Raw genomic sequence first — 15,589 nt, forward strand, 5'->3', positions numbered from 1 at the left:
TTATACAGTGATCGTCGGCCCTTCGGGGATTGGCAAGTCGTTTGCTATCATATAGCTTGTCATCGGCCACGGAATCTACGTAGTCTAAACAAACCTGTCACCCGTCACTGGCTGGGCATATACACGGCTGACGCGCATGGGTAGACTCCCCTCCGTAGGGCATGCCGAAAACATCGTGGTCGACGCTTGGAGCACCAACGTCAAGAACCAGATCCGCATAGCCGATTACTGCAGACCTGCAGAGCTGACAGCCCCGGCCTCGTTTAAATGCTCACGTACAACACCCCGAGCTTATCGAGATGCGAACGGAGCCAGAGACTGATTTTCAGAGCGAGTACCCGGCCGCCATCGAGGATATCGTCAGCGTGGTGGATCAGGTGAAGCCGTCGTTGAAGGACAGCGAGCTTAAAAGGGACGGTCGACCGCGACTCTCCATTTTTCCTCTACACAACTTCAAAGATAGGCAACTTCACGCTGAACTAGCACTATGATTCTAGCGCCAAGTCTACTGAGCAGAACCTGTACCTCCCCATCCACAAGCTGAACACGCTAGACGTGTTTGCTACTTCGAACCTCGGTGATCTAACGGGTTCGTCAGGAGCCGTGCGTAATCTCTTCTCGTACGGCCGGCCACTCTAGGAGCGTTCTTACGGCTCGAGTACGAGCCTGGCGACCTGTTGTCGTTTTCGACGAAAGAAGACTATGGTCTTGTCCTTCTGTCTTATCGGATGAAATATAGTGTTTCTTTGCCTGCCTTGGCCGAAGAAATGGCTACGTCTACGATGTGCTACATCATCATCATCGCGACATAGCCCAGCGAACCAGTGCCGGCCGCGGCTACTACAGAATCCAGCCACGCGTCTCGCGTGTACCAGGGCATGGATGTAGGGGCTGCACGTAGGCATGATCCAATCCCTGCGACCTGGGAGAACAGGTCGTCTCGCTGGTTCTACCGTTTGCTTTTGACTATGTGGCACGTCCCCTAGAAAGCCTCCCTTATTCCGTCCTCTTGCATGACGTGTTAACTGCCCTTTTTGGCACCGCTGTGTGGGAAGAGCTGCCGTACCTCCACATAGGCTTCACCAGTCATAATCTCGCCCATGGGCACGTCTTTTCAACCATTGTGCTCTCACGCCGGCATAGCTAACACTGGCGGACCTGGAAGCAGCCTACTGACGCGGGGTGTTGCTTTTCTGCCGTCTGGCTTTACCGCAAAGGACCATCCCTGTGCGCGGCACCGACAGCAGGCGCATGTCCCTGCACCTCATACTGTAAAGAATCGAAAGGCGGACTCGCACAGGAGATGAAAGTGGGGCGCTATCAAGGCCTTTTTCGCTTACATAAGGTGGATCTGTTCTGGACGTTTTATATACAGCGTACTCCGTACTCCGTACCGCCCTGTCTTCTCCCGAATACGACGATATTTTCCGCCTATCAAAACCCCATTTGTGGCCCTCGGCAGCTGTCTCGTTATGCGCACACACACGGGAGTCAGTCCACCCTATGAAGACATCATCATTTCTCGGCAATGGTGGGCCAGCGGCTCTGGCTGCGGTCTGTTTCGGTCTGCTCAGTTCGGGCGTCCGGTCGGAGACGGCGGAGCGTGACTTTCATATCGGTTGGGCGTATGCGAATCCAGATGATGCGTGCAACCGGCCGGTGATTGCGATCAACGGCGAGTGACCGCCGCCGCTGATCACAGCCTCGGTCGGTGATCGGCTCGTCCTCAACGTTTACAACGAGCTGGGAAACGCGAGCACCAGCATCCACTTCCACGGCTTCTTTCAAAACGGCACCAACCACATGGACGGGGCTGTTGGTGTGACCCAGTGTGGCATTCCACCGGATGAGTCCTTTACCTATGATATTGAGGTATGTCACGCAAGACGTCGAGAGCTAACCGGAGCTCTGTTGGGAGCTCGCTGAGAGCTGATAAAGCTGACTCGCCTCTACTTTACGCAGCCAGGCACATACTGGTATCATGCACACAACAACGGCCAGTACCTGGACGGCTTGCGAGGAACGATTGTGGTGCACGACCCGGTCGGGCCCCACGAGGACCAGTATGACGCCGAGATTGTGTTGAGCCTGTCAGATTGGTATCATCGGCTCAGCTCGGAGCTGCTGGGCGATCTGATCAGTCCGGGGAACCCGACCGGGGCTGAGCCGGTGCCTCAAGCAGCGCTGCTGAACGACACACAGAACCTGCAGGTGCCGGTCGAGCCGGGAAAGACGTATCTTGTTCACATCGCCAACGTGGCCGGCTTTGCCGCATTCCGCCTCTGGTTCGAGGGACATTCGATGCGCGTCGTCGAGGTGGACGGCGTCTGGACCGAGCCGGCCGATGCTTCCGTGCTCTACATCGCGGCCGCCCAGCGCTACAGCGTCCTGCTAACGATGCGCAGCGACGCTGCGGCCAACTTTGCCATGGTTGCCGCCATGGACTGCGACCTGTTTGACGACATCCCCGACGGCCTCGCTGCCAACGTCAGCGGCTGGTTGGTCTATGACAGGGCGAAGCCGCTGCCTGAACCAACGCCTCTGGCCAGCTTCGACGACCTCGACGACTTTGGCCTCGTTCCCTACGATCGCCAGGCGCTGCTAGACCACGTTGACCTGACCATCACGCTGGCTGTCAAGATGGACAACCTCCGCGACGGGGCAAATTAGTATGAGATTCTGCCAGCTGAAACTTTTTGTTTTCTTCCTAGTGCTGACACCTGCCAGCGCCTTTTTCAACGATCTGACCTACGTCGCCCCCAAGGTGCCCTCGCTCTATTCTGCCCTGACGGTCGGCGCAGCCAACGCGACCAATTCGCGGGTCTACGGCACGTACGCCATCCCACAGGTGCTGCCACATCTCGCCGTCGTCGAGGTTGTCGTCAACAACGGCGACGACGGCATGCACCCCTTCCACCTGCACGGTCACAATTTCCAGGTCGTCTCGCGGTCTGCAGACGACGCCGGCGACTACAACAGCAACTCGCCTGCCCTTCCTGCCATTCCGATGCGTCGCGACACTGTCTCTGTGTGCCCCAACGGCAACGTGGTCGTCCGGTTCCGCGCCGACAACCCCGGTGTCTGGCTGTTTCACTGCCATATCGAGTGGCACATGGAACAGGGCCTCATCGCCACCTTTGTTGAGGCACCAGAAGCCTTGCAGGGCCTCTCGATCCCGCCCGACCACCTCGCCGCCTGTGCCGCCGCCGGAACGCCCACGGCTGGAAACGCCGCCGGAAACACGCACGATGTGCTCAATCCCCATGGCCAGAACAAGCCGCCGCCGCCACCACTGTACAGGCGCTTCACGTCAAAGGGCTACATCGCGCTCTTCTTCATCACCGCTGTCGCCATGCTCGGCATGGCTTACATCGCCAAGTAAGCTGCGTGAACTACGCTATCTCTTCCACGGACACTCGCTAACACCAATTTAGTCACAGGCATAGCTTGATAAAGGCAGCCATAGAGGAGACGAGCATCGAGAGCCAGCCTTTGATACCGGAGGAAGGGGGTTCAAAAGTGGTCTGATTACAAATGGAAAGACCGCTTAGCGTCTAATAGCCCTAGCGGTTGGTGATCACCACGCTATAAAGGTGCTGGCTTATCTTGTGTTTCACCCAGTCACAGTGCTTTTAGCGCTTCCCGTACGGTGAACCTCAGCAACAGCTGCAACACCCAGCACGTCATCCACGTCGATTGCGAATATGCATGGCCATTGACGAAAGTACGATGCAACCCCACGCGCCATACGAAATGCATTCATGGTCTGAGACAAGCCGGCTGTCGGCCACTTTGCCATGGCGCATTGCTCCAGTTGGCGTACCCGAGCCGGCAAACGGTCGCCGTTGGCGGATCATTCGTCTGCATTATATTAGACCCATCCCGACCCATATCGAGCAGTCTTGCTTCATACAAGTACCGTTCTCTGTCTACAGGGAGACGAGGTTCTATTTCATGTCTGTGATCAAATCAGTTGCCATTGTGGGTGCTGGTGCCGCCGGTATGGAAGTTGGCCTCTCCGATTGTTCGTCACGGTGTTGATTGAGATTATAGGGGCGGCAGCTGTGACGGCATTGGCCGCAGAGGAGCACTTCGACGTGATCAAGGTGTTTGAGAGGCGAGAAGATCCCGGTGGAACATGGTCAGTGCATCATCGTACCGGTTCTTGGAAAATATGCGACCCGGTCTGACGGAGACGAAATATTGCAGGATCTACGACGCAGTGCCTCCCAGCTTCGGCCTCACTCCGGGAGCTCTACCTCCTGTCATCGACAAGCCGTTGGCCATCCCATCAGCTTTGCCGAGGACGACGACGCATTCGATGCAGGAGCGCTATGCGATCACGCCCATATACGACGATCTGACCACCAACGTACCCGAGATCGCCATGTCCCTCTCGGACCAGCGGTTTCCATACGGCCCCTTTGTCCCACACTGGATTCCGAAAAACTACATTCGCCAGTACATCTCGACCCACGGCCAGGACGGGCGTCTGGTCCTCAACACGACCGTCGAAGACATCACACGACTGCCGAATGCGAGCAGTGAAAAGCACGACCGATGGCGCCTGACCCTGCGGCGCCATGACCTCACCCGCAACGTGGACGAGTGGTGGGAGGAGGAGTTTGACGCCGTCATCCTGGCCAACGGACACTACTCTGTTCCGTATGTCCCGTTTGTGCCCGGCCTCGCCGACTATCTCGAGCGATTTCCCGGCCGGGTGGTGCACTCCAAGACGTACCGCTCGCCGAAGCCGTTTGCTGGGAAGCGCGTCCTGGTGATCGGCAACTCGGCGTCCGGCCACGACGTGACAGACCAGCTGCTCCGCTCCGGCCTAGTGAGGAGCCCACTCTACCAGTCGCGCCGCTCAACCTCGCGCTGGGACGGCGATGAGCCGCCGGCCGGCCTCGTCTGGAAGCCCATCATCACCGAGTACACGTCGGACGGGACCATCATCTTTGCCGACGGATCGACTCTCGGCCCCAAGGACATCGACGTCATCGTCTACGCCACCGGTTACAAGGCCTCGTATCCCTTTTGGAACGTCGAGGCCAACGGCCGGCCGCTGTACGACTACGACGCGAACCGCTTCGTCGGCACCTTCCAGCACACCTTTGTGCACGACTTGGCCACGCTCGCCGTCATCGGCCTGCCGCGCACCCTGACCTTCCGCTCGTTCGAGTACCAGGCCATTGCCATTGCGCGCGTCTGGGCCGGCCGTGCGCGGCTGCCGCCTGAGGACGAGCAGCGCCGCTGGGAGAGCGAGCGCGTGGCGCTGCGGAAGAAGGAGGACAAGAACTTTCACGACGTCGAGTGGGACTCTGGCGAGACCGCCGCCTACCTCGACTTCCTCTTCCGTCTGGCCGGTCTCCCACAGCTCGACGGCAAGGGCAGGATTCCGCCAATCCTCGATGCCAAGACACGCTGGGCCATTGAGAATATCCGCAAGTATCCGCTAGGAGACCGGAAGGGCAGCCAGGATGGCAGCAAGGACGACGGCAGGCCGTCGACAGATGAGCGCGGCTGGGTCGTTGTCGAGCAAAAGAAGGACTCGCTCACGTTCTTGTAGCTTTGCAGTGCCAAACAAGCTTAGTTGCTACATGTCGAGTTTTTCTTTTCTACGTTGTGTGTGTTGTCTTCGGTGGAAGGCGATAAACAGGTCCTCGTATCTCGTCAGTAAACATAACCATCTGTCGCTGTCAAGGCGCTTCCCAGTTTCGGAGGTGGAAGGTCTCCGTCTTTCGAGCTTCGTCATAGCCGAGTTGGTACACGGCTCTATCTTTGAATGGCCAACAAATATTTATGGAGATACAGACGTTTATATAAACTTCAAAAAAAATTAAAGATAGAGAGAAGGAGTGGTGCTGTTTTTCTACTGCTGGACACTCCGAGAAACAAAGTCGGGTTAGAATGCTCCTTAAAAGTTTGCAAGGCATTTATTGAGTCCAAAACTGTATGATACAAGAAAAAGGGTCAGCACGAAACAACTCTATGGCTATATATATAACCCAACTCGGATTTTGACTACGAATCAGTTAAAGTAATGGTGGTTCAAACAGAAGGAAATTGAGCCCGCACAGCTGCTACCAAAGCTCCGATCCAGTTACCGTCTGCCACATCTCTGACTTTGATGAAAGACTTGTTGGCGAAAGACCTTGACCATTGACGCGAGGCATCGTATAGCCCTACTAGTAGATTTTATCACCACAGAGAGGCACTATCTTCTTAACCTGTCAAATCACGCAGCAGCCTCTGGACAGAGAAAATAGCTTGCTTTAATAAGCCGGAACTAACAGAGACTACATCAGGAGGTGGATACCAGGACGAAAAACGAATATCAAGTATCTTACTATATCGAGTACCTAAACTCGCTTTGCCGGTCTGCGAGTAGAAGGATGCACGAAGTTGTCAGGATTCTTATAAATATTCTGTCCGAGGCAGAATTTAGACTTGTGGTGGGCACGATAGCTGCTAGTCACCAGATGTGATGCACGGCCCAAGTCTTTGTATCCTCTCTCGGCGGAGGCTCTATCTAGAGTATTTCTAAAATATAGGTTACAACACTCGATGATGTCAATCTAGTTTAACGAATGAAAGTGCCATGAGCACATATGAGAACTAAGTCTAAAAACCACATAATCAACACTTCTGCCCTTATTTGAAATTCTTCTTGCTGGGCCAGACCAGCCAAGAGAGTGCGAGGCAGAGCTTGATAAACGCGCCGACCCACAGCGCCGAGCTCATGCCTCCTCGACTCCGCTGCAGCCAGCCGCCGATGATGCCGCCACACAGTGTCAACACGGCGGCTGAGACGCGGCGGTTGCGCTTCCCATTAGCCCCGACGGCTGTAAACAGCTTCGGGTCCGAGAGCAGATCGCAGTAGAGCGACGTCAGGACGTTTGTTGGAATCTCGTTGAAGCCCAAGACCCGGCTCATGACGATCTGGCCGCCAAACTGGAAGGCGAGCAGGGCGATCGGCACCAGGATGATCATGTCGTCCTCCTGCTTCTGCCGGGTCGGGTTTGTCGAGACGGTGCTCAGCCGCGTGTCACCAAAGGCCGCGACGACCTTGGACTGCGCCAGGGCCGCGGCCACGACCACGAAGACGGTCTGCAGAAAGGTCGACGCGAACATGACTGCCTTGCGCTGGGCGCCAAAGTAGCGGAACTTGGAAAAGCAGAAGCAGCCGGCCTGGAAGAAGGCGATCGACACGATGGCCTTCAGCCAGAGCTTGGACTGGCCAGCCGGAAGGTGGGACGCGCCCAAGGCCAAGAAGATGGTGTTTCCTGGTAGGCGGGAGAAAAAAAACACGGTGAGTCCAGATACACACTAGACGCGTTCGGAAACGTCGCGATGACAATGTATTGCCGACCACATAGCCTTACCGGTTTGCATGCTGACAAAGACACCAGCCGCATTGAACGCCACGCTATCCGATAGCCCAGAGATGATGCAGCACGCGAGCAGGTGGAAGTAGGTAAAAGACACATCCACATCGTCGCGCAGGGCCTGTGTCCAGCTTCCTTTCAGCGCCGGTTTTTGTGATGCTGCCGGCGGCGGCAGCTCGTCCGTTGCTCCGTCGGCCATGGCTCTCACTGAATGTGTTTCTACTGCGCGTAAAGCCCGCCCGTCGCAAGATGAGCCTTTGGAAATGGTTACTGGGTAAGAAAAGCAAAAAGTAAGCTCGTCATCGAGCGCAAATTAATCTGACGGTCACGTGAAATGATGTCTTACGTCGCACGAACAACTGCAGCAAAGCTTAAATCAGTAGCACGTGCGGGATATTCTGCCGTGGCTCGGGCGCATCTTACATGAGCGTAATTTCTGCTACCCACCCGACATCCCCTGTTCAACGCGGACAACAACGGGTTCTTGGTCTAGTGGTATGATTCTCGCTTAGGGTGCGAGAGGTCCCGAGTTCGATCCTCGGAGAACCCCCAAACTTTTTGTCTTGATTTTCGGTCCATCCAGTCTAGCCGTATTGCCTATAGCTCTCCTTGAAGATGGAGAATGGCGCTCCTACGTGTTCATCGGACTGTAAATTGGTAGGGTAGTATTCGGCAAGACGAGACAAGAACACAAGATCGAAACGTACTGAGAAAAAAGCAAATATAATGAGCTGTTTCTAGTAGTACTCCACAAGGGTATTTTGTTTTCTTTTTGTTATGGAAGGATTCTTATCCCGCCATTTTCTTGTCTTTCGCTACAGAGACCGTACAGCAAGATTGTGCAACACGGATCAGAAGATGGCTAAGGCCAAAACTTGTGCTACTTGGTGTCGATTTTAAGGTTTATGGCTTCCTCTGCCTTCCTAACGCTATTGTCGTTTACCGTGGAAGCTTTTGCGTGGCCAGTTGCCAGTCAATTCAACGGTTCCAGAGTCGTTTGTGCAGCCGCACTCTCCTAATTTCGCCCTTCCATCCTTCCACTTCCTCGGCCCCCCGGCTTCTCATATCTAGTACAGCTGTCTGCACCTAGCAATTCCAGCAGGCAAGGTCGAATGCCACACCGAAATCATGTGGGGGCAACGCGATGTTTTCAGTTGACCACCCAAGCTGAAGCCTCCATTGCCTGAACTTCCTTGCGCGTCCTGCATGACGAAATGTCTGCACCGTCTAGCCGGGGTTCACTGCCCCGTGCACACGGCTGTGCCCCCCCCCATAGCTAATCGACTACTAACCGATGAGTCCTGTTATTTTGCCTTCCAGGGGTACCGCGACACACATTGGCTACCGAAGCGGGCCCGCAGCAAGAGGGAAGCGCTTGAAGGCTCGTATTGGACGAAACCCATGCAAGCCGCAATTTAGTGCCGGACACTGGGAGGATGGCTAGAGTCCGTGGAGAACAGCACGATGTATGCACGGACAAGTCGGATCAATCTATGCTAGTAGATAGTCCCCTCGCATTACGACGATAGCTACTTCTTTAACCTCTTCGGGGAAGATCCCGCCTTCTGCGCTTACAGCCTTTTTGACAACTGTTATAAGCAACGCGAGTTTGTAACTTGTAATTCTTTGTTTGATTGGATGTTTGATTTTTTTTGATGCTCCCTCCGTATCCTATCCCATCCTACCCCCGTACCCCTTACATTATACATATTAGTTCATTCTATGTAGGCCGTGAAGCAGTTATGCACCCGAAGCTGCCTGCTAATCCTCCGTGTAGTAAGACAAGCGAAAAGAAAAGAAATTAGAGATGGAAAATAGGGGCCGGAATCAACGGTCTTTATTCGAGAGAAACGGCTAAAATCCCTCTCGCTGTCTGCAAGGACTTGGCGCCGCGTCCGTGTTTGAAAACAATCATTGTCGTGCTCGGATCGCAGCACATCATGGTGTTTATGCGTTGGCAACGTTCTGACCTGCCTCCAGACCGGGGGCAGTCCGGAAACCCTCACCGAAACGAGTGTCGCCGCTCAGCTTGCGCTCAGCAGTGCCGTTACGCTTCTCCTCGGGGTGGAACAGGCCGTTGTTGTGCTCCTTGGGCATGTAGCGAGGAAGACCGTCATCATCCTGGCCCGGGTTGACAGTCTCGTACTCAAGAACCTTGATGATCTTGTAGTAAAGCGTGGCGAGAAGACCACCCAGAAACGGACCGATCCAGTAGATCCAGTGGTAGTGGGTGAAGTTGCGCGTAGCAACGCAAGGGCCAAGCGAACGGGCAGGGTTGACGCTGCCGCCGGTGTATGGAATGCTCCTGTAGCACGATGCTGATAAGCAGTTGTTCGCATATACAACCATGGGAAGCGGGTAAGGGGACAGCAACTTACACAAGCTCGGCAATAAAGAGAGCCAGACCAATGACCAGAGGAGCACAGCTCGTGGCCCGGTGCTTCTCAACAGCCATCATGAGGACGGCCAGGACGAGAATGGAGGTAGCAAAGACCTCAATGAAGAGGCCCCGTGCAATGCTGGTGTCGGAGCGCAGCGTGGTGCTGGCCTGGAGCGCGCCGGGGAAGAGAGCGGACAGCACGCCGGCAGCAGACATTCCTCCGAGGAGCTGAGCGATAAAGACGACGAAGCCACGGACGGGGCCAACGGCACCGACCAGGACCAGGCTCAGGGTGACAGCAGGGTTAAACTGGCCGCCAGAGACACGGAAGAACAGCCAGACAGTAACAGCCAAAGAGAAGCCGAAGCAGATGCAGATGTACAGAAGCTCGGCGGGGTCGGATGCAAGAACAAACGTCTTTTCCTGGGAACCAGCCGAGTTGACGGCATTGGTGCCACCGAGGGCGAAGAAGAGGAAAAGAAAGGTGCCGACAAACTCGGCCATACCAGCAACGAAGTGGTTCTTGACCGTCTGCGGCAGCCGCTGGGCGAATGAGCTGCCTTGAGCCATCTTGACGGATGAGGATGTGAGAGGGTTGGGCAGTTGAAGAAGAGAAGGTATCCCGGATGATGGTGCAAGGAGACGCAGGGGATGATGCTGTCAAGGACAAAGGAAGACGGTTGGGAATGAGCATGGCATGGGCATTAGCCACTACAAGTATATATAGACATCCACGGCCACGAGCAAGGGGGGGCCAACAGACAAAAGACGGAAAAAAAATTCACACTACGGGAGTAGTGAGGTTGCGTGGACTCATGCACAGTGTTGCAGACAGCACTACTGCACTTGGCCGATGGATGGATGGGCCAGCTGATGGACCTGCCCTAGGACAGTAGTCGTGCTGTTTTGTGTGGAGCTAGTGGGCATCATGACCAGCTGCTTGGTGTGAACGACAGAGTTTGAGGGGTGTGTGTATGTGTGTTGTTGACTGTGCTTAGTGTTACGGAGAGCAAGGGGAGGGGTGTTAAAGCCATGGCGACCGGTCATGTACTTTTCGATTCCTCTCCTGTTTCCCATCACGAGGACGGAGCAAGGCGTCGGTGAAGTGCAGACGAAAAAGGAAGCAATAAAGAAGACGAGCATGAACGGCAATATTACCATCCAATAATTGAGGGCAAAGGGCATCACCGCCAGATACGGAGCCATGCGTACGACGTAGAGGTTGCCCGTGGAGCCTGCGTTCAGCTCCCTTATCCCTGCTGGTGGTTGCATTGCGGGTGGCCGGCTGCGCTGGTCAGCAAACCAACAGCTGAGGCCAGCACTCTGGGTTGTATCAGATCCTCCCTCGAGGGGACCCGGCTCCACGCTCTGCTAGCACCGGAAGGGCCCTTCTTTGTTCAGAGGCCCATACGGCAAGCATTGGTATTTATGACATGTCATGGCTCCTCCTAGCGGCCTGGACGGTTCGCTCGTGAACTCGACCTGGCGTCTTTCTTGCCACACTGCCGCGGCTGGCTTTTTTTGCCCCAGGGCTTTATTTTTATTTTTTTTCATCGTGTTTTTCGTCTTCGTCATCCTATTAGCAGAGAGCCGCTTTCGTATTCGCTCAAAGCCGACTGGAATGTATCTTACAAAGGCGACCGCACGTCCTCGTTGTCCTGTAGCTGCGAAGAATGGTTGCACGGTGTGCATGAAAAAGGACGGATTTCCTTACAATTGGATCCGATCTTGTCGTACGAGAGAGCAAGGAAAGGAATGCTACCCGGATCAGCAGCAAATTTCACAATGCAGGAGCTGATTGTCCATTTCTTCATGCGGAAAGCACGTCGCGACTGGCGACAATCACGCTTGAGCTTCCAACGGCAGGGCGTGCCTGCCCGCTAATCAGACAAAACACGTTCTGTCGTGAGCAGACTTTTCTTCTTCAGCAGAGGCTGTATTTTTACCCCCTTTACTCTGCTCACTGTGAGTTTTTTTTACACCGGTTACGTGGCGTTCCCAGGCCACGCTAGCACTTACAGAGCCACCCGCCCTCTCCGTCTTCACCCACTAGCATATCTGCCGCCCAGTGGATCCTTAGCAGGCCGCCCCTGTCTAGCCTATCGCTGCTGTTGTCCCCTGCTATTAGCTACATAGTATCGCTATGGCGCACTCTGGGCTCAGATTTGGGATCGGCATTGATTGATGTTACTGTGTACGGAGTACAGCCATTAGCAAGATCGATCGCTCCAGAGACAAGCAAACATTGGCTACAAGAAATACAAGAGCCGCTTGCGTCTAGTTCTCACTGTGGGTCGGCCGAACTGCACGCGAAACATTCTTCTCTTTGTTCGTTTTGGAACACACCCCGCGGATCTCAACACAGATCGCTCGCTGGCCGTGCTGCGACGATCTTCACGATCTTCAAAAATTACTTTGCGCCACCCGCTCCAGCCGTCGATCACGTCGGTCTTTGTTACCCAAGTCGAATATTCGGCTTCGACTCTTTGTGTTTTCCCTCTCCCTCCGCCTCTCGGTCGAAGCCGAATATCCGACTTGGGTAACAGACATTCCGCAAGTGCCGAGATGTAAATGTAAGCCGGTGTCAATATTGCAGTGTCGTTCAAATTCTAATGGGAGTACCGGATGGTGGCATGCATAAGCATCCCGATTCGTTGCACACAAATTCTTGTCACACACATCTTATTCGCCTCGTGTCTGACTGGCTACAGTAACACGTGTTTCGTAGTCTCGGCCTACTGTGTTTACATTGTTTTAGTCCCTCCTCTGACGGACATCAATAGTTTCCAGTGTTTCACCCAACCACGACAACGTCGTACGTAGATACTGCAAATCCCTTCCAAGCGGCAATGTCTGACCAAATCAAAGGTATCGGAATAAACAGCATGCAAATTGAATTTTCTTGACCCACAAACTGCCAATGCTTTTTTTAAAGCCAAAAAAGCGCAAAAAGCTTGCAAATATACAAAAACAAACGTTTCCCAATGCTCAGCCATGTAATTTTTTTTGTCGTGTTCCCTAGACGCCTTCCAAATGACGAAAAAATTGGACAGTCCCGTAAAAACTCCCTGTAACCAATCCCAGTCCATTTTAGTTCGCTGGTGCGGGGGCGGTCTTGGCCTCGAGACCGAGGTGGAAGCTCCGGATGATCGAGTCCGCATCGTCGATGGCAATGGGCCGAACGTCTGCGAGGTCCTTGATCTTGCTCGTGCTGTACAAAGTATTAAATTGTAAGTTAGCCTCCAGAAGCCAATTATGTGGAACATAGGGACGCCAACGAGGGTGCGTGGTGCAGGCACAACGTACACAAGCTTGACTTGTTCGTCAGTCATGGTCAGACCCAGCTGGCCCACACGAGTCTTCACCGCGTTCCAGCCCGTCAGACGCGAAGCAAAGTGCACGTAGCGGGTCATGCCGAAGTCGGCAGGGTCGATGATCTCGTAGGTGCTGGGGTTGTTCAGGATCGCCTTGGCGTGGATGCCAGCCTTGTGCGTGAAGGCACAGAACCCGGTGATGTAGTTATTGAACGGCGTGTTGACCTGCACAGCCTCGGCAACCATATCCTCCAGCTCCTTGAGCTTGTGAAGGTTGTACTTCTTGGTAACGTACTCACGGTCCGACACGATCATGCGCGCCAGGAAACTAGATGGTGATATGTTAGCACTTGTCACACAGATCGCCGCCGAACTGACTGATACGCAAAGCACCCCGCGTTTTACCAGCTCGGCACTCGTCTTGGACAAATGACGTGCTAACGGGGGTTGGAACACAGAAGGACCCGGTCTTTCAGTTATCACTTACCCTCCAAGAGGCTATCAACGCTGTTAGCAGATGTTTTTCTTGTGCGATGCTGCAATGGGATGGTAAACTTACTGTAATGCCGTTCCGCTCACCAATGCCAAGAACAGACACGTCCACGTGTGTCGCACCGGCCTCCAGAGCGCAGAAAGCATTCGAAATGGCACAGCCAGTATCGTTGTGCATGTGGCACTCAATATCGCAAGCTGTGCGAGTCAGAAACGATGCAGCACAAGAAAGAAAAAAAGAACAGAGGGGGTGGGCGGAGTAAAACATACAGACAACACCACGAAGTGTCCGTACAAGGTCGTAAACCTGGCGGGGAGTAGCGCAACCGACGGTGTCTGCGATACCAACACGGTTGACGCCAACCTTGTCGACTGTGCGGTAGAGGGAGAGAAGGTCGACGAGATCGGACCGGAAAGAGTCCTCTGACGAGAAGCGGACCTCCAGACCCTTCGACTTGATGAAGTTGATGACCTCAATGGCGCTCTTGGTGATGTAGGCCATGTCCTTGCCGTGCGAGAACTCGCGCAGGAAGTGAGAAGTGCCGATGACGACGTCACTGGAAAAATCATGTCAGACTTGAGCAGACAAGGGGTCAGGAGTTTGAGTGAGGAGGGTGTGTCCTACAGGCCGTCAACACCGGTCTCGACCGCGATGCGAGCATCCTCCATTGTGCACCGGACGTCTGCGTAAGCGGTTAGTAGACAGAACGACCTAGCCCCCCAGTCACACCAACTGTCTGGGAAAAGTCAAGCGTACGGGTCAAAATCTTGGCCTTGAGTCCGAGATTGCAGATAGCCACGCAGTCCAGGCGAGACTGCTCAGAAGCAGCGGGAGAGGTAAGCTCAATGTAGTCGACACCAAAGTCATCCAGAGCCTTGGCACTACAAGTCGCACGTGTCAGTCATTCCGATGCCAGTCAGTGAGAGGTGTGAGGTCCGCTACGGGACGTACATCTTGATCTTGGTCTCTGTACTCGGGAATGCTACATTAGTATCGCTCCTTCCAGACGGCCACTGTCCCGGGAGCAGTATGACTCACCAGTATCGAAAAAGGCGTTGGCGAACTGCTCGCCCTCACGCAGAGTAGACTCGATGAGCTTGAAGCGGGAAACATTGGACAAAAAGTCGCCAACCGGCTGGTACGGGTTGCTGCCTTGTGTGGACGGCTGCTGATGCTGGCCTGAGGTGTTGGGCAAACTTGCGCTCTGTATCATTGAAACGATTAGATTGAGCGCTTCTGGGGAAGGGAGGCATGCAATTGGCCACGGCTGCACGCTGGAGAAGGCGGGAACGGAAGGTAACCATTCGAGAGGAGAGACGAACCGTGGGGTCTGCTGACGGAGACATGTTTGTAGTATTGTGGTGAGGAAATGGTGTGGTTCGAATGGCCTGAAAATACAGATGTTACAGATCCTTCAATCAGCGAGACGGTGTGTTCGATCGTGGTATATGTTTCGTTAAGGGGAGAGGAGGAAGTCTGAAGGCGGTGGAACAGATTTGTGGAGGGGTTTTGTGCCTGCCGATATACGCAGCAAAAAAAGTGAGTGACTCATTATTGGTCAATCAGATTTTTCCTGACATCGGGGTTTGGGTGGGCAAAGTTTTTTTTCCCACTGATGGAGGGGTGGGTCTCCACTGACCAATCAGAGGGACATACTGATCTGCAAGATGCCACCCCGCAATGCACAAAAAAATAGGCATGCCACCACACCAAGCATTGTGCTGAAGGCAGCTGGCCAGACTTTGCTGGTGTATGCCCCTACTATACGCAAGACCAGCATTTCAGGGTTGTCGACTACTTTTTGTTTCAACGAGCACGAAACGTCGCAATGGGGCGCACAGGTGGAGAGGCCTGAAACAGCTTGCGAACGACGGGCAATAACAGGAAGCCAAAGACAAAGAAAGACCCCAGCCTGGTCTCCTGCAGCGACAGCGGACCCTCACCGACAGGACGTGATTCTGATGCCGGGCAATGTCCGGTGGTTAACGCCGCCAGAGGAGCTCGTGATAAAACT

General features: G+C 54.4%; 6 protein-coding genes across 6 annotated transcripts; 2 read left to right on the forward strand and 4 right to left on the reverse strand.

Moving 5' to 3' along the window:
- Positions 1-299: 299 nt before the first annotated feature.
- On the forward strand, positions 300-639 carry CMQ_4948 (uncharacterized protein; the record flags this gene model as incomplete). Its single annotated transcript, XM_014315884.1, has 2 exons — positions 300-377; positions 484-639. The coding sequence occupies 2 exons, from the start codon at positions 300-302 to the stop codon at positions 637-639; spliced, it is 234 nt and encodes a 77-aa protein (XP_014171359.1).
- An 864-nt stretch (positions 640-1,503) lies between these two features.
- On the forward strand, positions 1,504-5,569 carry CMQ_4970 (iron transport multicopper oxidase fet3 precursor; the record flags this gene model as incomplete). The annotated part of the gene is made up of 7 exons (XM_014315906.1): positions 1,504-1,618; positions 1,703-1,872; positions 1,963-2,669; positions 2,728-3,378; positions 3,441-3,511; positions 4,054-4,141; positions 4,210-5,569. 7 exons carry the CDS (start codon positions 1,504-1,506, stop codon positions 5,567-5,569), a joined length of 3,162 nt encoding a protein of 1,053 aa, XP_014171381.1.
- A 1,085-nt stretch (positions 5,570-6,654) lies between these two features.
- Positions 6,655-7,587, reverse strand: CMQ_5053 (duf1275 domain containing protein; the record flags this gene model as incomplete). Its single annotated transcript, XM_014315989.1, has 2 exons — positions 6,655-7,286; positions 7,386-7,587. The coding sequence occupies 2 exons, from the start codon at positions 7,585-7,587 to the stop codon at positions 6,655-6,657; spliced, it is 834 nt and encodes a 277-aa protein (XP_014171464.1).
- Positions 7,588-9,335: 1,748 nt separating this feature from the next.
- Positions 9,336-10,338, reverse strand: CMQ_4979 (aquaporin; the record flags this gene model as incomplete). The annotated part of the gene is made up of 2 exons (XM_014315915.1): positions 9,336-9,693; positions 9,767-10,338. The coding sequence occupies 2 exons, from the start codon at positions 10,336-10,338 to the stop codon at positions 9,336-9,338; spliced, it is 930 nt and encodes a 309-aa protein (XP_014171390.1).
- Positions 10,339-10,605: 267 nt separating this feature from the next.
- On the reverse strand, positions 10,606-11,040 carry CMQ_5063 (uncharacterized protein; the record flags this gene model as incomplete). The annotated part of the gene is made up of 1 exon (XM_014315999.1): positions 10,606-11,040. The coding sequence occupies one exon, from the start codon at positions 11,038-11,040 to the stop codon at positions 10,606-10,608; it is 435 nt and encodes a 144-aa protein (XP_014171474.1).
- Positions 11,041-12,858: 1,818 nt separating this feature from the next.
- Positions 12,859-14,921, reverse strand: CMQ_5074 (homocitrate synthase; the record flags this gene model as incomplete). Its single annotated transcript, XM_014316010.1, has 10 exons — positions 12,859-12,979; positions 13,075-13,410; positions 13,570-13,580; positions 13,642-13,772; positions 13,845-14,131; positions 14,200-14,257; positions 14,332-14,456; positions 14,527-14,542; positions 14,614-14,779; positions 14,898-14,921. The coding sequence occupies 10 exons, from the start codon at positions 14,919-14,921 to the stop codon at positions 12,859-12,861; spliced, it is 1,275 nt and encodes a 424-aa protein (XP_014171485.1).
- Between the last annotated feature and the right edge of the window lie 668 nt (positions 14,922-15,589).

This window comes from Grosmannia clavigera, assembly GCF_000143105.1.
Source record: "Grosmannia clavigera kw1407 unplaced genomic scaffold GCSC_160, whole genome shotgun sequence".
In the NCBI taxonomy this organism is placed as follows: domain Eukaryota; kingdom Fungi; phylum Ascomycota; class Sordariomycetes; order Ophiostomatales; family Ophiostomataceae; genus Leptographium; species Leptographium clavigerum.